This window comes from Cheilinus undulatus, linkage group 7, assembly GCF_018320785.1.
Source record: "Cheilinus undulatus linkage group 7, ASM1832078v1, whole genome shotgun sequence".
Lineage (NCBI taxonomy): Eukaryota > Metazoa > Chordata > Actinopteri > Labriformes > Labridae > Cheilinus > Cheilinus undulatus.
Window position 1 is genome coordinate 41,671,665 of NC_054871.1, and position 20,970 is coordinate 41,692,634.

The 20,970-nt window shown below is 40.0% G+C and overlaps 1 protein-coding gene across 1 annotated transcript in view; it reads left to right on the plus strand.

The window, feature by feature from the left end:
• Positions 1-20,970, plus strand: part of LOC121512402 (gamma-aminobutyric acid receptor subunit gamma-3) — a 135,591-nt gene that overhangs the window by 37,003 nt on the left and 77,618 nt on the right. The window contains exon 3 of the mRNA XM_041791659.1: positions 12,672-12,739. Coding sequence (XP_041647593.1) covers positions 12,672-12,739 — 68 coding nt within the window. The remainder of the gene's footprint in view (positions 1-12,671; positions 12,740-20,970) is intronic.

Here is a 20,970-nt window from a genome sequence, read left to right on the forward strand (position 1 = left end):
TAAATATTGCTGTCAGCACGTCAAACAAAGAGACGCTTTGTCCTGGCCGGTTAATGTAGCGGCATTCATCAGGCCACAGAGCAAACCTGGACACAGATTAGCTAACATCCCCGTGGTCCTCTTCATCTCCTCTGCCCACCTTAATGACAAATAAATCTCACCTGAGGTCACAGCCTCCCTCTGCACATCACCGCATGATGGTAAGTGTGTCTCCAAATGGTCGTTATCCTATACAGAGCGGATTATAACCTCCCCAAAGAGAGTTAATTCTCTATTATTCCTTTGTCTTTATTTAAACTGACCATCTGCACACAATACACTTCTGTAATTATAGTGTCCAAGAGGGCAGCTTCCTGACCAGAGCTGTATATTTAGTGCATACTCATTAGAAATGTTTCACTGATCACTCCACTGATAAATAACCCTCACACAACCACTAATTATTTTCTTGTTAATGTTATCTTTTGTCTTAAAGCTAATGAGCGGCCTCTGTTTCTCTGAATGGCTACTCACAGCCTGCTCAGTGTCACCGTAGGCAGGCGCTGAATTACAGCCTGCAACACAATTAGCATATTATGAAGAGAGTCAAACCACGCAGCTTCATGTCTAAACTGGCGAATTTTCAAAGGTATGTCATTAAGAACTGAACTACTTATCAAGCTTAATTCCCCAGTCTTTGTGGCCCACTCTGTACCAGATCTATTTTTGTTGTAAATGTGAGACAGTTGTCTTAATCTTTGATACTACATCAACATTTCCTGGTGATGAAATGTGCTTTGTATATCTATGTTTAGGTGCTATGGTGTTGTAGATGTTATTACTTCTCTGTGTTTTCCCACCCACACACTGTTTAATGCAATACTTGCAGGCAGAGATGAAACAGTTACCAGCATTAATTAGAACTGTAATTATATCCCCCCATGGTTATCATACTGTTCATACACATGTTCCAAATTATTATGCAAGTTGGATTTTAGAGGCATAAATATTCCCTTTAGGGTCCCTGAAGGTGTAAAAACGACCTTGACAAAGTAAATAGAGTTTCTGGCTGACCACTTTCTTCCATGGTACAAAAAGAAGAACCATGCCTTCTGTAGCAAAATGACCTTCATGCATGACAACGCACCATCTCATGCTGCGAAGAATACCTCTGTGTCATTGGCTGCTATAGGCATAAAAGGAGAGAAACTCATGGTGTGGCCCCCATCCTCCTCTGACCTCAACCATTGTTGAGAACCTTTGGAGCATCCTTAAACTAAAGATCTATGAGGGTGGGAGGCAGTTCACATCAAAACAGCAGCTCTGGGAGGTTATTCTAACATCCTGCAAAGAAATTCAAGCAGAAACTCTTCAAAAATATACAAGTTCAATGGATGCAAGAATTGTGAAGGTGATATCAAAGAAGAGGTACTTTGTTAACATGTAACTTTGCCTGTTAAGATGTTTTTGATTGAAATAGCTTTTGATTTCAGTAAATATGACCTCCTAATGCTGCAAATTCAACAGATGACCAGTTTCAGTTCTTTACAACCAATAAAATCTTTTGAAACTGATGTACATAATAATTTGGAACAGTACATTTTAAGTTTTTTTTTTTTTTATTTTTGAAAAGAAAAAAGTTATCATTGGGAAGTGTGTTTGATAAAATCTGAATTATGCTCTAACGGTTGATGACTTGAAAATTATACTGACTGTCATTCGCATTGACTATTTAGGAAAAATAGCATATCAAAAAGAGAAAAATATCATTTGCATAATAATTTGGAATGCTGTGTATTTCAAATTAGCACAACAATTGAGGAAATGTGTGTTTTGTAACAGTGCTTCTTGGCAATAAATCATATACCACTGGAAAGCCTGTTTATTCCCTTTTACATGATGCCACATTTGTAAGGATCATGCATTTGTGTTTAAAAGTGGGTTTAAACTCATGACTCCCTTATTTTGAGTCCATGATAATTCAAAGAAGCAGGCTGTAGCATTTAGCGAGGTCAGAGAAGCAGCTGTAAAGACTGACAGCAAGGCTGACTGTAAACACGGAGTTGAATCATTGATAAATGTGGGCTGGGAACCTCGTGACAGGCACTGGTTTTTATTTATCTATAAAGCCTTAATAGGCAAAATGCCATCATATTTAATGGATTTGTTAAATCAGCCTCATATCAACACTCAACACAATCCCATGGACAAACACTTGGTTTGGAAGAACTGCTTTCAGCTTCTCTGCTATGCTCACATAGAGAACTTTACAACAAACATTTAAACTGCAAACACTTGTTCCTATTGGTCAGTTTAAATCTATGATAAATGAACTATACTGCTTTTGAACGCACCTTTTTAACTATGGTGATGACAGTTTTTAATCGTTCTGATTGATGCATATTCATTTGCTTTTGTTCTTTCGACATCATTGAAAATAAGGGCATGCCCTCAATGATTCTCTGAGATTAAATAAAGGTTGACTGAATGAATGAAAATTAAGTCAGAAGTAGCAAAAAGCGCTGGTTAGTGCAGTACAAAGTGAAAAAGTGCAACACTGAGCAGCGTCCATGTTCTATTTGAGAGAATAATCATCACTCTGATTCATACCCCTCTTCATCTGATGTGCACAAAGCATGCAATGTCCATGAATGAAAGTCTCAGGTGCTTTGTACAGGCTGTCATCGGGTGGCGATTCATATGATCACATGTCAGAACATGCATGGATGTCATGCTTACTTCTCTCTAAAGAGGATGTGGATGCAGATGTTCCAGCTACACCTGACGTCACATATGTAAAAGTCTAAATGAGTCATTCATTTATCCAAAGTGGACAAAGAGAAAAAATGAGAGGAGAAAGAGAGGAGAAAGTACTCTGTCTTTGTGTGTCTATCTACGTTAGAGACCTGCTCATTCCCACATTTCTTTGCAATTTTTTGCAAATTTCTTAGAAATAAAAACTGAAGTCTTACACTGACAGAAGTATTCAGACCCTTTACTCAGTACTTAGCTGAAGCACCTTTGGCAGCAATCACAGCCTTGAGTCTTTTTGAATGTAATACAAAGAGCTTTGCCCACCTGGATTGGGAGATTTTCTGTCATTCTTCTTTGCAAATCCTCTCAAGCTCACTTAGGTTGGATGGGGACTGTCAGTGGACAGCCATTTACAGGTTTCCTTTGGCCCAGTCTGAGGTCCTGAATGCTGTGGAACAGTTTTTCATTGAGGATATTGCTGCACTTTGCACCATTCAGCTTTCCGTCAACCTTGACCAGTCTCCCAGTCCCTGCTTCTGAAAAACACCCCCATGATGCTGCCACCAACATGCTCCCCTGTTTGGATGGTATTGGGCAGATGATGTGCGGTGCCTGGTTTCCTCCTGATATTACGTTCAAAACTGAGGCCAAACAGTTCAATCTTGGTTTCATCAGATCAGAGAATCTTGTTTTTCACAGTCTGAGAGTACTTGAGGGGCTTTTTTGCAAACTCCAAGTGGGTTTTCAAGTGTTTTATGTGTTCTTTCTCACTGTGCCATACAGCCCAGATCTGTGGAGGGCTGCAGTGATGGTTTTCCTTTCTCGAACTTTGTCCCATCTCCACACAGGATCTCTGGAGCTCAGTCAGAGTGACCATCACATTCTTGGTCATCTCTCTTATTAAGGCCTTTTTCCCCCCGATTGCTCAGTTTGGCTGAACGTCCATCTATTGGACAGGTGGCAAACTTCTTTCATTTGTTCTTGGGAGCCTTAAGTGCAGCAGATTTTTGTACCCTTCCACAGATCTATGCTGTACAACAGTCCTGCCTCTGAGCTCTGCAGTCACTTCCTTTGACCCCATGGATTAGTTTTTGCTCTGATATGCATTGTCAGCTGTGAGGTCTTATAGAGAGGTGTGTGCCTTTCCAAATCATGTCCAATCCATTTAATTTACCACAGGTGGACTCCAGTCAAGGTGTAGACACATCTCTGTGAAGATCCAGAGAAATGGGAGGCACCTGAGCTGAATTCCAAGCGTTGTTACAAAGGGTCTAAATGCTTATGTCAGTGTCATATTTCAGGATTTTTCTTTTTAATAAATGTCTAAAATTCTCTTTTCACTTTGTCATCATGGGATACTGAGTGTAGATTAATGACAATAAATATAAAACTAGAAAAGCACTCAGAGAGCACAGACCTCTGCCATCAGCCCTATCTCCCAATAGTGAAGAATCCTTTTAAAACATTCCTGGATCCAGACGGTGATCTGTATCACTCCCAAAATCGAATTTGCCAACTACTCCCTCCCCGGTGGGGTGGAGACACGATGAGGCAAAGCATTGGCTTCGCTACATGTGGACTGTCATGGCGGAAGTACCCATGGTCTTACCAGACGACTGAAAGTCATGGAAAAGGGTGAATATTCCTCTATTCCTCCCAGCATTGTGAGTGTTCTCGCTACAATTCGCTCTTTCTCTCTGTTACGCTCTGACTCGTCTCCTCGACCGCGACTGCATCTTCCAAACTCTATAAACTCCAAAACTTTCAATAGAAACACACCAAAAACATGCTGCTGGGATTGAAGTTACTCATGTCCGCCATCTCCTGGTGTAAAGTGGTTACAGCGCAGACCTCTGCCATTAGCCCTATCACCCAATAGTAAAGAATCCTTTAAAAATTTCCTGGATCCAGACGGTGATACGGATCAGTCCCAAATTCTGATCAGTTCTTCCTTATGCCATTTCTGACATTTAATGAAAATCTGTGTGACTTTTTGAGTTATGTTGCGAACAAATGAACAAACCCACCTGATCACATAACCTCCTTGGTGGAGGTAATTAAGTGACTGTAATATCAGGGAAAGACACCAGTAATGCTTACAGTACCTGTGACAGATCATGTCTCTCTCTCTCTCTCTCTCATGTCCTCGATGTTGGCCTTTTAGAAAGATGATGATTCGAAAGCTTACATACAGTCTGTTTTGTCCAGGCTAAATCATTCATTTTTTGCTTTTATTCTGTTCTGTCCCTCCATATGAAAAACACCCTGTTGGGTAAAAGATGTTCTGGTCAGAGGAGAACAGAGCTCTGAAGAGCAGAGCAGACGTTGTGTTCAGGGTCAAATAAAAGAGTCCATCATCTATTCATGTTTTGTCTTAGTGGAAAATACTTCTGTTTGCCGGAAAAGGCATCTTTGATTGACTGCTAACCCCAGGCCTTTTCAATTACATTCATGAAAAGGGCCAAATTATCAGAAAGAGTGAAATGCCAAGGGCTGCATATTTACATTTCATATTTTATACTTGTTGTACTGCCATACTTGGACTTCAAATTCTTTGATTAAGCACATTTTTGAGTGAGTGCATTGGATGAATGCATTTACATGGACTTGACTGGCTCCTTTATGAGATCCAGCCCTAACCATTAGAGATGAAACCATTACCAGTATTAATAATAACCAGGATAAAATTCCCCAATGGTTATCATACTTTTTTATAGATAGTAGATAGATAGTCGATAGATAGTCGTTTATTGTTGTTGCATTGTAAAAACACAACGAAATTACATTTGGCAGTCTCCTCTGCAGCAGCAAACACAGTCGTCCAAAAGATTTGGGAGGTTTGTATGGGGCCGCTGTTAGCCTAGCCTGCAGCCCGGCTTGTTTGCCCTGCTTTCGCCTTCTCTCGCAATGCCGTTACTGTCTCCTCCCCACTGGCTGTAGGTGTCGTGCTGTTCCACGTCCTCCTCCTGTCAGTCTCCGAGTTCCCCGGTCTCCGGATAATCTTCATCGGGAAAGATGTAAACTCCGTGGGCATGCTATCAGTTCTGGTGTAAATGTAGGGCTTTGTTTTGCTGCTAGTGATGGAGCACCAGGCCGCTGCATGTGTACGCGCTGCCCCATGCTATCTCAGCATTCAGTAGTCTCCTGTTGATCAGGCAGTGTTCTGTTGCAGTTACTAGCAGTTGTTGTTAGCTTTTAAGTTAGCCAGGAGTTGTAGTTGAGGCCAAGCTGCAACCTCCGGTCCTGAAAAATGAAGCCAATGCGGAAGTGCAAACAAATTGTCATACCGCGAGTGTCCACTTGAGGCTGACTGCAGGAACACCAGAAGTCCCGTCTGGACACCTGTTAAACAGCTGGTTATGACACTAGAAATAAACTGGTTTACAGCCTGGTTCAAAACACCAAACGTGTCTCATTAGCTAGTGTCTTATTGTGCTCTCACTGTACGGGAGGTGAATTTTTTTGTACCACGATCGTTTGGATTGTATTTAAGATAAAAGCTGATTGGCGCGTCTCATTTGATTGACAGGTAGCTCGGCAGGCAGAGGCTCCATTTCTGTCAACCAGAATGCTAGCTAGCTAGCTGACAGGAAGTCGCGCTCAGTGGGCGGGCCGTTAAGTTCATCCAAAGTTCAGTTGAGACCGTGATTTCAATATGTAAGCCTCCACGGATTGGCTTCAAGAGCTGTTTGAGTCCACCTATTGTACGCAGACGGCTGACGTCACATGGGGTTTGTCCAATTCTTTCTACAGTCTATGGTTGAGACTGAAGTCTTCTTTTCACCTTTTCTGTACTTTTCTTTATTGAAGTTTACCGTTCTTACTCTCAAAGTGTCCTGGACCATCCATCTTCTTTGTTTTCATAGGTTTCAGCATATTTTGTCAACTTAATTGTGAAAAACACTACAAGTCCAAGATATAACTCAAGAGTGCCACAAGTTTTATTTTGATGATCATGAAAACTATTAGTGATAAGTATACTTTAATATCACGGTAATTATACAGGCAGTTAGCAGTAGGCTAATAAATTTTAAAGCTCAAAATACACTGGCATTACATATTTAAGTAACTCAAAATCCAGTTGCTTTAGACTATCAACTTGAGAAACAAAATAAATAAATAACTCAGACTATGGGAGTGTTATGTATCATTGCAGTTTAAAAAAAAAATTATAATCATTATTATTTGTGTATTGCTCAGTGTTTTATAAACACTTCAAATACAAATTTAGTTTCAGTTAGTTGATGTTGTGTTGGGCAGCTTTATGTGCAAGTGTATGTTTTACAATGCCTATAAAAGTTTCACCTCCTTGGATTTTTTACCCATTTATTGATTTTATAAATCAATCATGGTCAATAAAACAAGTTTTTTTCTGTTGAAAAAAAAAAATACAAAAAACCTTCTCCAATGTCAAAGTGAAAACAGATTTCTGCATAGTAATGTCAATAAAATCACAAATATAGTTTAAAATAAGTGATTGCATAAATATTCACCTCCTTCAAGATTAACTCTGTCAGGTTGCATGGGAATCAGCCCTTTTCAAGTCCATCCACAAAATCTCTGTTGGATTGAGGTCTGGGCTCTGACTTGGCCACTCCAGAAAATTCACCTTGTTGTTTTTATACCATTTCTGTGTAGCTTTCACTTTATGTTTTGGGTCAGTGTTTTGCTGTAAAATAAATCTCCCAGGCCATAGTTCTCTTACAGACTGAAGAAGATTGTCCTCCAGGATTTTCTTTATTTTGCAGCATTCATTTTACCCTCTACCTTTGCAAGCCATTTAGGGCCAGCTACCAAGAATCATCCCCACGGCATGATGCTGCCACCACAGTGCTTCACAGTAGGGATGATGTGTTTGTGGTGATGTGCAGTGTTTGCTGTCCACCAAACATAGTGTCTTGTCTGATGGTCAAAAAGCAAAATTTTGGTGTCATCAGACCAAAGAACTTTCCTCTACTTGACCATGGAGTCTCCCACATGCCTTTTGGCAGAGCACTTTTCTCCAACAGCAGGTTTCTCTAAAGCTTTGACTGGTGAAGAGCCCAGGCAACAGTTGTTGCATGCAGAGTCTCTCCCATCTCAGCTGCTGCAGCTTGGAAATCCTTCAGAGTGGTCAATCAGAAGACACCATGTTGATCGTTTGCAGCCAGGGTCTGAGCTCTGAAAATTTCACTTGCCTGCTGTGTCGTTGGGTGCCAAGAGATTGAGGGGCAAATAAAATCAAATACAAAATCAAGTTCGTCCTCTTAAGCACACTTTTTCATGGCCATCCAACCAGAGGAACTAGTTTTGTATTAAAAAGTTTGTCCACAGGGGGCAGCAAAATCAATGCAAACTGGAAGTTCCTCACAAAACTGGAGCAGTCACACTCTGCATTGACGAAATCTTTTCATGGCTGCATAACAGTGTCAGAGGTAACACACAAAGTTTTTTCTTAAAACACATTAACTCCTTTTTTTTTGTTGTGGAGTTTTTTAATGAATGATATAAGGGCTTTATTTAGGTTTTAAAAAGAAACAACAACCATCCATAGCTCAGAATGGTCAGGTTTATTTCACATGTAGGGAGTGTTTTTATCCTTCTCCTTCACATCTGGAGGATTTTATATAATGTAATGAGGACTGATTATGCTGTGATTCACTTAAATTAACAAGTGAGAACAAGAGATCCCATGAGGGCTTCAGAATCATCTTGTCAGTTCGATCTTTAAATCTAGTCCTGTTTTCTTTTCCGGGGTTCATACAGTCGATCAGTGCAGTTAGCTCACCAGGTGTTGTGTGGTTATGAATAAAGAGGTTTTGAAAAGCTGTCTCAGCAGGGACTCTGCAGAAGTGTTCTGCACTGAGCCATCTGTTAGCACGTGAACAGAGCGCAGCCTCGGAGGCTGGCAGGTGGAGAAGATCTCGCTGCTGATTTAATTGGCCGGGACGTGAAGGCTCTACAGACAGGTGATGTAAAGTGATGGAGGAGGCTCTCTCCTATGTAAATTTGAACACTTATGGCAGCAGTTTGTGTTCCAGCTGTATGTGAGCCGGTTTAAAGGTTCAACCTTGAAAGACACTTTAACGCTCAGCAGGAGAGCCTCGAGAGCGGTGAAGTCGAGAAACGCCAGGGTGCTTTTTTTTCAAAGTAAGTGAAGCTATCTGGGAGTGGGAGTCAGATTTCAGACAATAAGGAAGAGAAAATATTCTTATATAACTTGATGTGCATGCACTGAGAGGAGTGTGGTGGCGTGTGTTGATGGGGTCTTGAAGGCCCTGAGCCTGGGTGAAGGATGGCGCTTCTAGAAGGACCTTCCTGATGGAGTTGTCATTTGGGTATAATTATGTGACTCAACCTCACTGACAGCTCACAACAAGAAATGATTCACCTTCACCAAAATATCTGTCGTCACCTGTTGACTTCTTAAGTTTAGCTGCAGCATTTAACTCCTACACCTGTCAGAAACTTCACGATTTTAAAAACATATGAAATTCTAATTGTTTGATCTTAATGTCCCCCAATGATTGTAATAGATTGATGCCATCATTAAAGGGACTTTTGAAGCCCCTAACATACGCTCTATGGACAAAAGCTTTCAGCAACCTGACCATTACACCAAAAGGAGCTGTAATGACATTGTATTCATAAACATATACTTTAATATGGATTTGGTCCCCCTTTTGCTGCGATGATATCCTCCACTCTTCTTGGCAAGCTTTGTTTCTGTGTGAATTTGTGCTCCAGTTACTCTGTCAAGCATTTATGAGGTCAGGCACTGATGCTGGACAAGAAGGCCTGGCTCACAATCTCTGTTCCAGTTCATCCAAAAGGATTGGCTTGAGGTCCAGGCTCTGTGTGGGCCAATCAAATTCTTCCACACCAAACTCATCAAACCATGTCTTTATAGTCCTTGTTTTGTGCACCGCGACACAAATAGAAAAGGGCCTTCCCCAAACTGTTGCCACAAAGTTGAAGGCATAGCATTGTCCAGAATGTCTCGGTATGCCGATTGAGGATTGCCCTTCACTGGAGATAAGAAGCCTAGCCCACACCCTGACAAACCACCCCTTATCATTATCCCTCTTCCACCAAACTTCACAGTTGGCACAATGCAGTCACGCAGGCAACGTTCTCCCTGCATCCACCAAATCAGACTCCCCCATCTGAGAACAGAGAAGCGTGATTCATCACTCCACAGAACATGTTTCCACTGCTCCACAGCCCAGTGTCAGAGTGCATTACACCACTCCATCTGACACTTGTTATTGGACTTGGTGATATGATGCTTGAATGCACCTGCTCAGCCATGGAAATACATCTCATGAAGCTCCTGCTGCACAGTTTTTGAGCTTACTGTAATGCCATTGGAAGTTCAGAAGCTGTTGCCTCCCCTTTTAATAATATCACACAGTTGACTGTGAAATATCAGCAGTGATGAGGTTTCCTTCTTATTGCGAAAGTGGCATCCATCACAGTACCATGTTTGAAGTTGCTGAGCTCTTCAGAGCGACACAATTTGTTTCACTGATGTTTATAAATGGAGACTGCATGGCCAGGTGCTTGATTTTATAATCCTGTGGCAACAGGTCCAAATGAAACTCCTGAATTCAATAATTGATAAGTGTGACCAAATACTTTTGTCGATCTAGTTTATTTGTTTTCATTATTGTAAGCCATTTGTTCCCAGCCTGGGGTCCAGTGTCCCCTTGGTGGGGTGCCAAGGATCTCAGTGAGGCCTTGTCTGCTCTGGGCTTGTAAATTTCCAATTGTCAAAAATCCAGATAAATGCTTATTAAATAGTTTATACAAAGGTCCTTCAGTAAGAAGAACATGTGCTGACCTACTTCCTTTGGGCTTTGTTGATGAAAATATTGAAGTTACATTGTTTTTTCACTGCAGTGTATATTATTTGTTCAGGTCTTGGGTACTCAGCTTGTCTAAGATACAAATTGGAAGGCTCTCAGGAAAAAGATCAAAGCAGCTACCATGGAAACACTTTGCAGTGAGGTATTCACGTATGAGATAACCTCTGCATTAGAAAAAAAAAAAGTTTCTTTTTCTGTGGTTTAGTTCATGGTTATATCATCTAAACTGCTGAATCCTACTGTGGAGTAAATTGCTGCCTCTGTAGTCAATCAGAGTATTTCCACCACTTGTGCTCGGTCCCTGAAGCGCCACTCTATTCTGCTTTGATGGACATAGGCATAGAGCAGCAGAATTTAAATGAAACCACAGATTCTTTGTAGCAATCTTCAACTGTTTAACTTCATAATGTACTTGCCCATGGTGAAAGCAATAAAATTATGAAATAATGTCCAAATGAATGGCAACTAAATTGTAGAAAGCCAAAATAAACTGCTGTTGGCCAACTTTTCCTGCGTGTTACTGAGGTCGCTCACCTTTGGTTCGAGTGGTGGTGGTTCTCTGGAGCGTGGCGCTAGTGGAAATTATGGGTTAATTCAAGACTCTTTAAAAATCCAAAATTACGTGTGGTGGAACTTCTAAAAACAGGAAAATTAAGACACCAACAACAATCAGTAGGAGAACTTTCTGGGTTTTATTAACACCTGCCGGTGGTATATGCCCCTCTGCATGCTTACACCATAGATCATAGAAGAGGTCGTAAAACAAATTCTTGTCCTCACAATAACCCTTTCTGGGCCCTAAAAGCCCTAGCCGAAGGATCCTTTACAGCCTGAGGATACGACATGTCCGAACAGTCCAGGGTGTACCCCGCCTCTCACCCAATGACAGGTGGGATAGGCTGCAGCACCTCTGCAACCCCGAACAGGATAAGCGATATAGAAAATGGATGGATGGATCGATCGATGTCCATTCACACCACTCTTGTGAACATGATATCTCAAGAATGCTTTGAAGGATGTTCTTACATATTGAGCTTCTTCAGAGCTGAACCTTGTTTAAAGTATGCATTTTGAATTGGCTATACAATTTTCTTCTTCTCTTTGTGTGATTGGACTGGACTGATATCTCTTAACATTAAGGACATTATGCCCACCGCTAGTGATAGCTGAGACAACAGGCATTGTGTTTTTGGGTCCATCCGGGCCATTCTTATGAATGCAATACCTCAAGAACCCTTTGGGGATTTTTTTTCCACTCTTTGAGCAAATATCCACTCTGACTCAAAGATGAACTGATTCGATTTTGGAGGGCGGTAGTCGATGGACAAAGGCCACTGGGCTTTGCATTCATCCCTTGCTTGCAAACATGATATTTAAAGGACACTGTGAGGGATTTTCTTCAAACTTTAAGCAAACGTCTGCTCCGACTGAAGAATGAAATAATTGGATTTTTGAAGTCTGAGGTCAAAGGCCATGGACTTACCTTGCATCATATTTTAGCTGAACCCACCACTGGCCTTTACCGTCTGGTTGTACTCCTCGCAGAGGCATATTCCTGCCGGGTGGAAACTCATCTTTATAAAACAATACACAATATGATCAAGAAAGAAAATATGTCCCAGTGCTAGAATTTTCCAGTACTGTTCAGCCCTAATCTGTATGCAAGGGCAGCTAAAATTCCCCTCTTCACAACTTCAACCCTGCTCTCATTTCTGAGGCTGCCAGTCAGACTGAAAACGAAGGCAGCGTCTGGAAAAAGTCTCAGCAAGATCTTTTGGATGCTAACTGTTGGATACACTGAAGTTGGCCATCATTCCCAGAGGCTGTAACTTCTCCAGACAAAAGCTGATGGCTTCAGAGATCCTTTTTTTACCTCTATGATGTAGAGAAAAAAAAAAGGGACCCAGGTTTAAAAAGGACCACTGATTCCCCTGAGGACTGCTTCACACAGCAGCTCCTCACTCTTCAAAGGATTCAGAACAACAAAGTCTCATTGATCCAACTTCACTTTCCCTCTTTGATTCACAAAAGAGGCAGGTATGGAGCCTAAAGTCTGATCAATAACTGTTTTTCTGTCTTTTTTTCCCACAGTTAAACCAACAGTCATAGACGTGGACATATTTGTGAACAGCATTGGACCGGTGTCATCAATAAATATGGTGAGTACACATCCATCTCTGTTGTTGTGGCTGCTATTTTTAAAATATATAGCTTCAAATATAATAACCACAATTCCAGAAAAGTTGGGACATTGTGGAATATCTGATTTAAAAGTGGAATACATTGATATGAAAATCCGTTTTAACCTATAATTTGATTAATGCAGCACATAGTCAAGATATTTCATGAAGATATTTTGTGTTCGCTTCATTCGTGAGAGGTGAGAAATCTGAACTCAAGTACATAGTTTGTGCCACAATGGCCAATCAGTATAGAGATTCTCTGGTGGTCATACATCACCAGAGGATCTCTGAAGGGCCGGCCTTTGGGGGAGGAGGTTTATTTCACCAGAATTAAAATAAAATCACTTGGAGGAAAGGAAGTGAGGAGGTCGGATTGCCTGGTAAGTCGTGAAAACACTTGTCTGTCACTTGATTTCAAAAATCTACAACAATGTTGCTGTTTCATTAATGAGTGGATGAATGAGGACTAAATAGCGTTATTAATGCTGCCTTAAAAATAATGCATAATGTGCTGCTCATGCTCTCCTGATAAGAAGTTGAGGGAAACTTTGAGTTTACAGTGTCATTTAACTCTGGATGGGATGACACTAATTATCCCGGTAAGTCTAGCTGTTATTGCTGTTGTCATGTGTGTTGATGAATACTAGTGTTCTTACAGCTTGAGTCAAGTCCAACTCCTGACTGTCTACTGTTTGAAGAAACCTGAAATAATCCAGTATCTTTGCTTTTAGCAAAGATTAGCAGTGTACAGAAACACTGTCCATGTTCCTGGTCGAAGTACCAACTTGTTTTGTTCTCACTGCTGCCTTCTGCTGGCTGTTTTGTCAACTGCACCATGAAGGATGTATGTTTTAAAACTGCTATCCAGGGCTGGGCAAATAATCACAAATTACATTAAATCACAATGTGGCTTGGTGTAATTTACAAATCGCAAAAGTTGCAATATTTCTTTAACTTGAAATGTGTCAAAATAGTGGTCTAATACAATCATTTTTGCAGCAGCAGCAGATATTTTATGCACATTATGCAAGCATTCACGTGTCATTTTTTTTTCTTTTTTTTTACAAAAATCCTCCTTTTTGTGTTTTATGTATGTTTTGTTTTTGTCAAAATAAGTTACATAAAAATAATAATCCCTTTCAAAAAAGCGTTCAGTATCGAATTTGCAATACAAGCAAAAAAACTAGTTTATATCTAATGTTGATGAAGCTTAGCATTAGTTAACAGAAGTCATAACCCCAGCTGTGGTTAGCTTGTAGCCAGCATCAACTCCCCCACCCCAGCTGCCTCCTTTATGGCTGAAAGTTAGGTGCTCTCTCATATTCAGATTCATGCTACTATGGATTAATTGCTTCTGAAATTCATTGTTTTTGATACATATTATCATGTATGTATCCATCTGTTGGGGGGGGGGGGTTAACCCAGGGAGCATCTATGGAGCAGAGCGTTCTACACCAAGTAAAACTGCATATCCATTTTGACATAAAACTGTTAAATGTATGACGAGTGTTCCTGAATGTAGGTTATAATATAGAATGATTTATTGCTTGAATTTGTTAAAAATGCTGAAGTTGAGGAACCTAATAATAATCGCATATTAAATCGCAATTGCAATATCAGTGAAAAAAAATTGCTATGAGTTATTTTTGCATATCGTTCAGCCCCACTGCTATCACAGCATATATGGCCATATTGATTCTAAGCCCAACCCTTTTGTTGACAACTGACTGAAATGCTGGATGTGGAAGAAGGAAGCCCCGCCACTCTAGTGTCTTTTCGGCACTCGAGGACACGGGACTTGACACGTGAGTGGAACAAGTTATTTCCGCACATTAAAAAAATAAATAAATTACCAAGTATACTCCCTGTATTTGCACATTCAGACGTGCACGAATAGACGACTGTTCACATTTTGTGTGAACAGAACATAAGTCTTCCATTGTGATAGCTTCAAAACAGTTATTAAAATCACAGCGTTTATTAAGAATCAGAAGTGCCAAAGTGTGGTATCGTGACAACTCTGACATGAACATGTACAGTGCTTAACAAATTTATTAGACCACCACCCAAAGTAAGGTTTATGCCACAGCTGCCCTAAATTACCAGCATTGGTAAAAATTGGTAAAACCAAAATCATTTTTTATGTTTCTGCAATGGTTAATACACCAATATGTAGAAGCTCTTTAACCCAAATGATAGTTTTAATGCTAAAATATAATTATTATTGTCATCCATGAATTTTCAAATTTACTGATTTACAAAAAACCTGCAAAAATAGTAAAGCACATAAATATTTCTTGATTAATATGTTAAATTATAGTTATTTACTTGCATTCCTGAACAGAAAAATTAGTTTTAGTTGTTGAATGTTATGCTTGATTCACTTCTGACTTCTCAGAGAAGCCCAGTGAGCTGGCTCAAATTTGGGTTTAAAAAGGTGAATTCAGTTTGAAATTCCTCATTCCTGTTCAAAATGGTAAAACGTGGAGAGCTCACTGAAAATAAAGAGTTCGCATTGAAGCACCTCATGATGCTGGATGGTCTCTGAGACAGGTGGTCTAATAAATTTGTTAAGCACTGTACATACATTAAGTATTTACTGAAGTCATTCATGTTTATTTCAGTTTTGTTTATCCCATAGTCCACTACAGGGGCGTCGCTAGGGATTTTAGGCCCCCAGAAAGAAAATTACACAGGCCCCCCCTTAGTTGGTCAGCCAAATCAAAACCGTCATTTTATGAATGTCAATGAATTTGAATGATTTTTTAACTAAAATGTCCCTATATTAATGAGAATATTTTTACTAAATTAAATGTTCTTGTACTACTAATGTGTTTATTAGCCTGTTCCATAAGCATGAGCTAACCTCACATTAGAAAAATGCTTAAAATACTGCATAATGTATTTCTCACCACTAACTTTATCCACCTTACACTGATGTACTTTATAAAATAACAGTACGCTGGGCACTTCCATGTTTGAAAAAGATGCCAGCTGTTCAGTTTTATTTATCTCTTCTTGTCTTCTCATGCCCACAGACATTTAGGTGCTTTTGATTTAAATGACACTAATTACAAATGAAAAGAAAATAAACAAACAGAATTTTTATTTCAGGCCTCTAAAGGGCTCACCCCCACTGTGGGCCTGGGTAGTCCCCCCCCACTACACCCATAGTCAACTCACAAATAAGAACCAGACGATTTTCTCCAGAATTCATGTGTAAAGTGGAGGGAAATAATGTCATCTGGAAGGTCTTCATTGTTATATCTAAGAACAGTTTTATAATTCAGCGTTTAACTGCAAAGTGGAACATCATGTCAGTTTGAGATGCCTTTTCTATGCAGATTGTCACAGCAGAAATGCTTTTGCTGTATAAATGGTTTGTATATGACAGACAGCAGGGTTTCTATTTCCTTTCTATGGAAATATTGACTAAGAAGATTTAATCTTTGTTTTATTGTTATTATGCAAATCATATAATGTGTTATAATATGCTAGCCTTCCCATTATTTCTTCAAGAGAGTGTCAAAGAACTTTCTCTTTAAAAATGATGTTGATTATCCAACACTGCTGCAGAAAGATGCATGAATCATAAAAGACAGACATTTTACTTTGTAATAGGTGCTGGGAAAGGCTGTTGTGACTCTGAGATGAGACTTTGAGCTGCTTTTTAAGTCACATGTTGAGGCGAAGTGACAAGGGGCTTTCACTTAGTGGATGTGGGAGTGTGGGAGACTGGGTGACTAAGGGTCTTCAGAGTAGATTTTACAGAGAATATAAATGGTCAAATTGAGACAGAAACTGTCTCTATAGGAGCAGAATATCTGAAAGTCTTGTTAGGAGTCAAACTGATAAGGCATTTTATATGGAAGCTTATCAGATCATTTAAAATTCAGTGGATACTGGTGAGTGCTGAAGGACGATTTGATTCTTACCATGATTACCTGTAAATGTAGGACAGCACTGATTTAACTTGGCATTGATCTGACCTTATAAAGACATAAAAGCCAGCAGAGGCCCTGACTGTAGTATTTCTAAGCCATCGAAAAGTAATGCACTAACGTGTCTGTCATTCAGGCCACTGTGAGTGAAGTGCAGGTCTTTTATGAGGCTGATATTCTAACTTCGGCTCTACAGGATTTTCACAGACAGTATCAGACTCCAAGAACAGCTCCTTCCTTTCAGCATGTGAGGTGCCGTAGAAAGAGTGATAAGGTCTGCAGGAGGTAGCTATCAGCAGCGAAGGATGTGTCATACAATGAAGTTTCTAGAGTGGGGTTACGTTGAGTGTTTGTACCTCTTTGATTATGAAACCTGCAGCTCTGTGATGCATTCACTTGCGTGTCTTCTTACGTACTTTTAGTCATTAAGTTTCTATTTGAGATGCACAAAAGTAAAAAAGGCAAATACGTCAATGGAAGGATAAAAAAGGAAAATTGCTGGACTACAAAAGCACAAAGTACATATTAAAGAGAATGCCAGGTGCAAAATGTGCTTGACATTTTATAGTTCCTGTTGAAGTTTGTTCTCTTAAGTGGTAGATATTTCTGGCAGGAACACGGGGAAATGCTGCAGAGTAAGTCAGAACAATAAATACAACAAGTGTTCTTTCTTTCTGCTTATATATATGTTTTGTGTTTATTTTTAAAGGTTAGGGCCGGGAATCACAGCGAACCTTACAACATGATATGATTCATGATACAAGGTCCATGATCCTGATATTATCACAATTCAGGGAGTCCATATTCCATAATAATTGATGTTTTGAAGGAAAGTTGTAACAATTAAACTGCCTATAAAGATATTCGCCACCCCATTATGTTTTAAACCTTTCACTGATTTAATAAATCAATCATGGTTAATATAATGTGGCTGTTTTTACAAAAAAAAAAAACAAAAATCTCTTAAATGTCAAAGTGAAAACTGATTTCTACAAAGTAATGACAATTGTTGCCCCAGGTTCTTCACTGGACAAAGCTTTATGGTAGAGCTGTAAAAAGAAAGCTACTGTTGGAAGAAAACTTATATGAAATCTTGACGAGAGTTCACCAAACTGTATGTGGGAGACTCCATGGTCAAGTGTAAGAAAGGTCTTTGGTCTTATGAGACAAAATGATGGTTTGTGGCCGTCAGACAAGAGGCTATAACACTGCACATCCCCACAAACACGCCATCCCCACTGTGATGCACAGTGGTGGCAGCATCATACTGTGGGGGATGCTCCTCAGCAGCTGGCCCTGAAATGCTTGTAAAGTTAGAGGGTATAATGAATGTGGCTAAACATGGGAAAATCCTGGAGGACAATCTCTTCACTCTGCAAGAGAGCTACGCCTTGGGAGAACATTTATTTAGAAAGGAGTAAGATTGCAGTGTCCAGATGTGCAAGTGTGATTGAGACCTATCCACACAGACTCAGTGCTGTGATTGCAGCCAAAGGTGCATGTACTAAATACTGAAATGAAGGGGGGGATTTGTGCAGTCCCTTATTACATGAAATATTGTTATTCACTTGACATCACTCTGTAGAAATCTGTTTTTACTTTGATATTAAAGAGTTTTTATCGTTTTTTCCTCTAAAGAGCCAAATTATATTGACTTTGATTCATAAAATCAACAAAAGACTAAAAGATCCAAAAGAATGAATACTTTTTTGAATACTTACTGTGTATTTAATTCAGTCATCTACTGTGCATCTTTCCATCAGTGTCTCATGCTTTGCTTCCTTTAGGATGGCAAAGCGCTGTGCTTTATATTACTGTCTGAAATATTCAGCCCTCAGACATAAGAGCCCGTTTTGTGCTTTAATTAAAATGAGTATTTTTAGTGTGCACTCAGAGCTACAACAGCAGCACTCAGACACAGTATGTGTGAGAGACAAGCTCATTTTAAGCCTCATTGTCTGAGAAGAATTCACATACAGTATCAGCTGTCACACTTGTATTGTTTCTAATTACAAAGCCGAGTGTAATGCAGGGTGTCATGACTTCTCCTGCAGCCATGCTGATTAATTCTCCACGCTCAAATGAAAATAGGACAATCACAGAAAAGTAGTGCTCACACCTGTGGAAAAAATCTGTTCTAAAATTCTAATTCATTTCAGTATCATAGCAGGGGTTTTAAAATAGAGGTGACGCTGCCCACACCCAGAGCCTGAAAGGTGCTTTCACATGATCTCACATCTCAAAGAAAGTGAGATCTGAGTCATTTGATCAAACTGAGTAGATTTTACTTTAAACTCAAGCTTTTGTTGAAAAGCCTCAGGTAGTGTCTGACCTCGGTGCTCCAAGTCTAGATCTGGGCATTGTAGTGGTGTGCTACAAACAGCGCGTTTGAGGTGTTTGACGTGTGGGTGACAGAACCCAAAGCCAACTGCAGAGAGTAAACGTGGTCCACCTTAAGGAGGTAGAAGAAAACATGAATGAGATACAGCAACAGAACAGCAGCTTCCAGTTCATGCTTCCTTATGTAGCAGTGTTTGACACAATATTTAACGTTTCTAAGCTACAGATAACAGGTCAGCTCTGTTATGACCATTGTAACAGGAAGAATGAAGAGAGAAAATGAAGAATTCCTCTTGCTGTGAAAGTTTTTTGAAATTTTTTTTGTGTTTGTAATGTAAGTCATCTCATTTTATGAGTGAATGCAGTTACATAGTTGTGATGAATTAATCACAGTGCACATTAATGAGGTTAGTGCTGTTATTTATGTTTGGTAATATGGCTGTCCTGGGATCCCCCTGCCCTTCCACGAGCCTTTGTGGAAAGCATTAAGCAAGTACAGCAGACATTCCTGCTCTCCTTATGCCAATAAGGAAAGCATAAGGCTGGGAGAGAAGCAGCAGAAAACCCCAGAGCAGAGCAGACATCAGTGAAAACAGAAAGACACTGATAAAGTCAGAAGCAGTATGAAGGAGGAGCTGGGGTGGAGGAGGGCTGCAAGAGCAGTTTACAGAGAGAGCAACAGAGCATAGCCAGGCAAGAGCAGTTTAAATAAGTCAGCATGACAGCAATTAGCCAATACCATGCTTACAGAAAATCAGCTGGGCATCAGCTGATGAGGGCATGAATTAAAGCAGCCCCGAACTCTGTGGCCTTCCTGAACTATATGCTTGATTTATGGCACATTGCCATTAAGAGCTGCTTCAGTAGACCACTTATTCTAACTAAAGCTTAGGAATAGATATGGAAAATAGCTAAATGATCCATAATTCCTTATCTGTTTTATTGGAGAGTTGTAGTGGGTATAACCACATATTAAAAGATGTTTGCCTTGATGTTTGATGTTTCCATCATGCTGTCCAATCAGGTGGTTGCTTTTAAAAGTGCTGCACACATGTACACCTGTAAACAGTATGTTGACATTTTCCATCTTGTTCCTGACTTCTAAATTGTGAAGTAAGCTCTAATTAAGCTATCATGACATCTGCAACCTGCTATCAGCCTCCTGCAGCACATTCATCGTGCATCATGAGGAAACCTGTCTGCTCTTACCTTGATTTTTCTCTGAATTAGGCACAGAAGCATGAAGCACACCATGAATGACCCATTGAGGAGACTGAGAGTGAGTTTTAATGAGCTGCAAACATATGCTGTGTTCCAGAGAGCAGTGTTTGTTTCATTATAAGGAAGACATTTTTATACTAGTGGTTCTTTCAGAGTCTAAGACAGCTCTGTGTCATGGTGGATTTTCCTGCCAAATGAAAAGCGGTGCCAGTGTGTCCCTGATGCTATTCTCACCCTGTGGAGGAGCTGCCCACACACACACACAGGCCATCACACTCTGAACACCAGGACAAATACAATATTCATGCCAGTTCATTTCCTACTGTGTTAGCGAGCTGCTGGCAGGACTGCTGCAGCCTCCCCCTCTTACTGTGGTTTTCTTTTGCTCCGAGCATAATATTAATTCATAATGTTCATGAAATTTTGCTGCTTTCTGTAATTGTTTGGCTCCTACCTGCTGCGAGACAAAATTGCCTTGAATTTTTTTTTTTTTTTAACTCACTTTATGAAAATGATTCTCCGATAGTCGGTCAGCTGGTTAGTTACATGACTGAAAGAGAACGAGAATGATGTTTCAGTCAAAATCTGGAGAGATGCATTAAGTTTTTCTGGCTGGTAGATTTGGGTAATGAAGTCATCAGCATGAGGATCATAATGAGGCGAACGAAAAGAACAGAGGAGTATTAATAATCTGTGGCTGGTTCA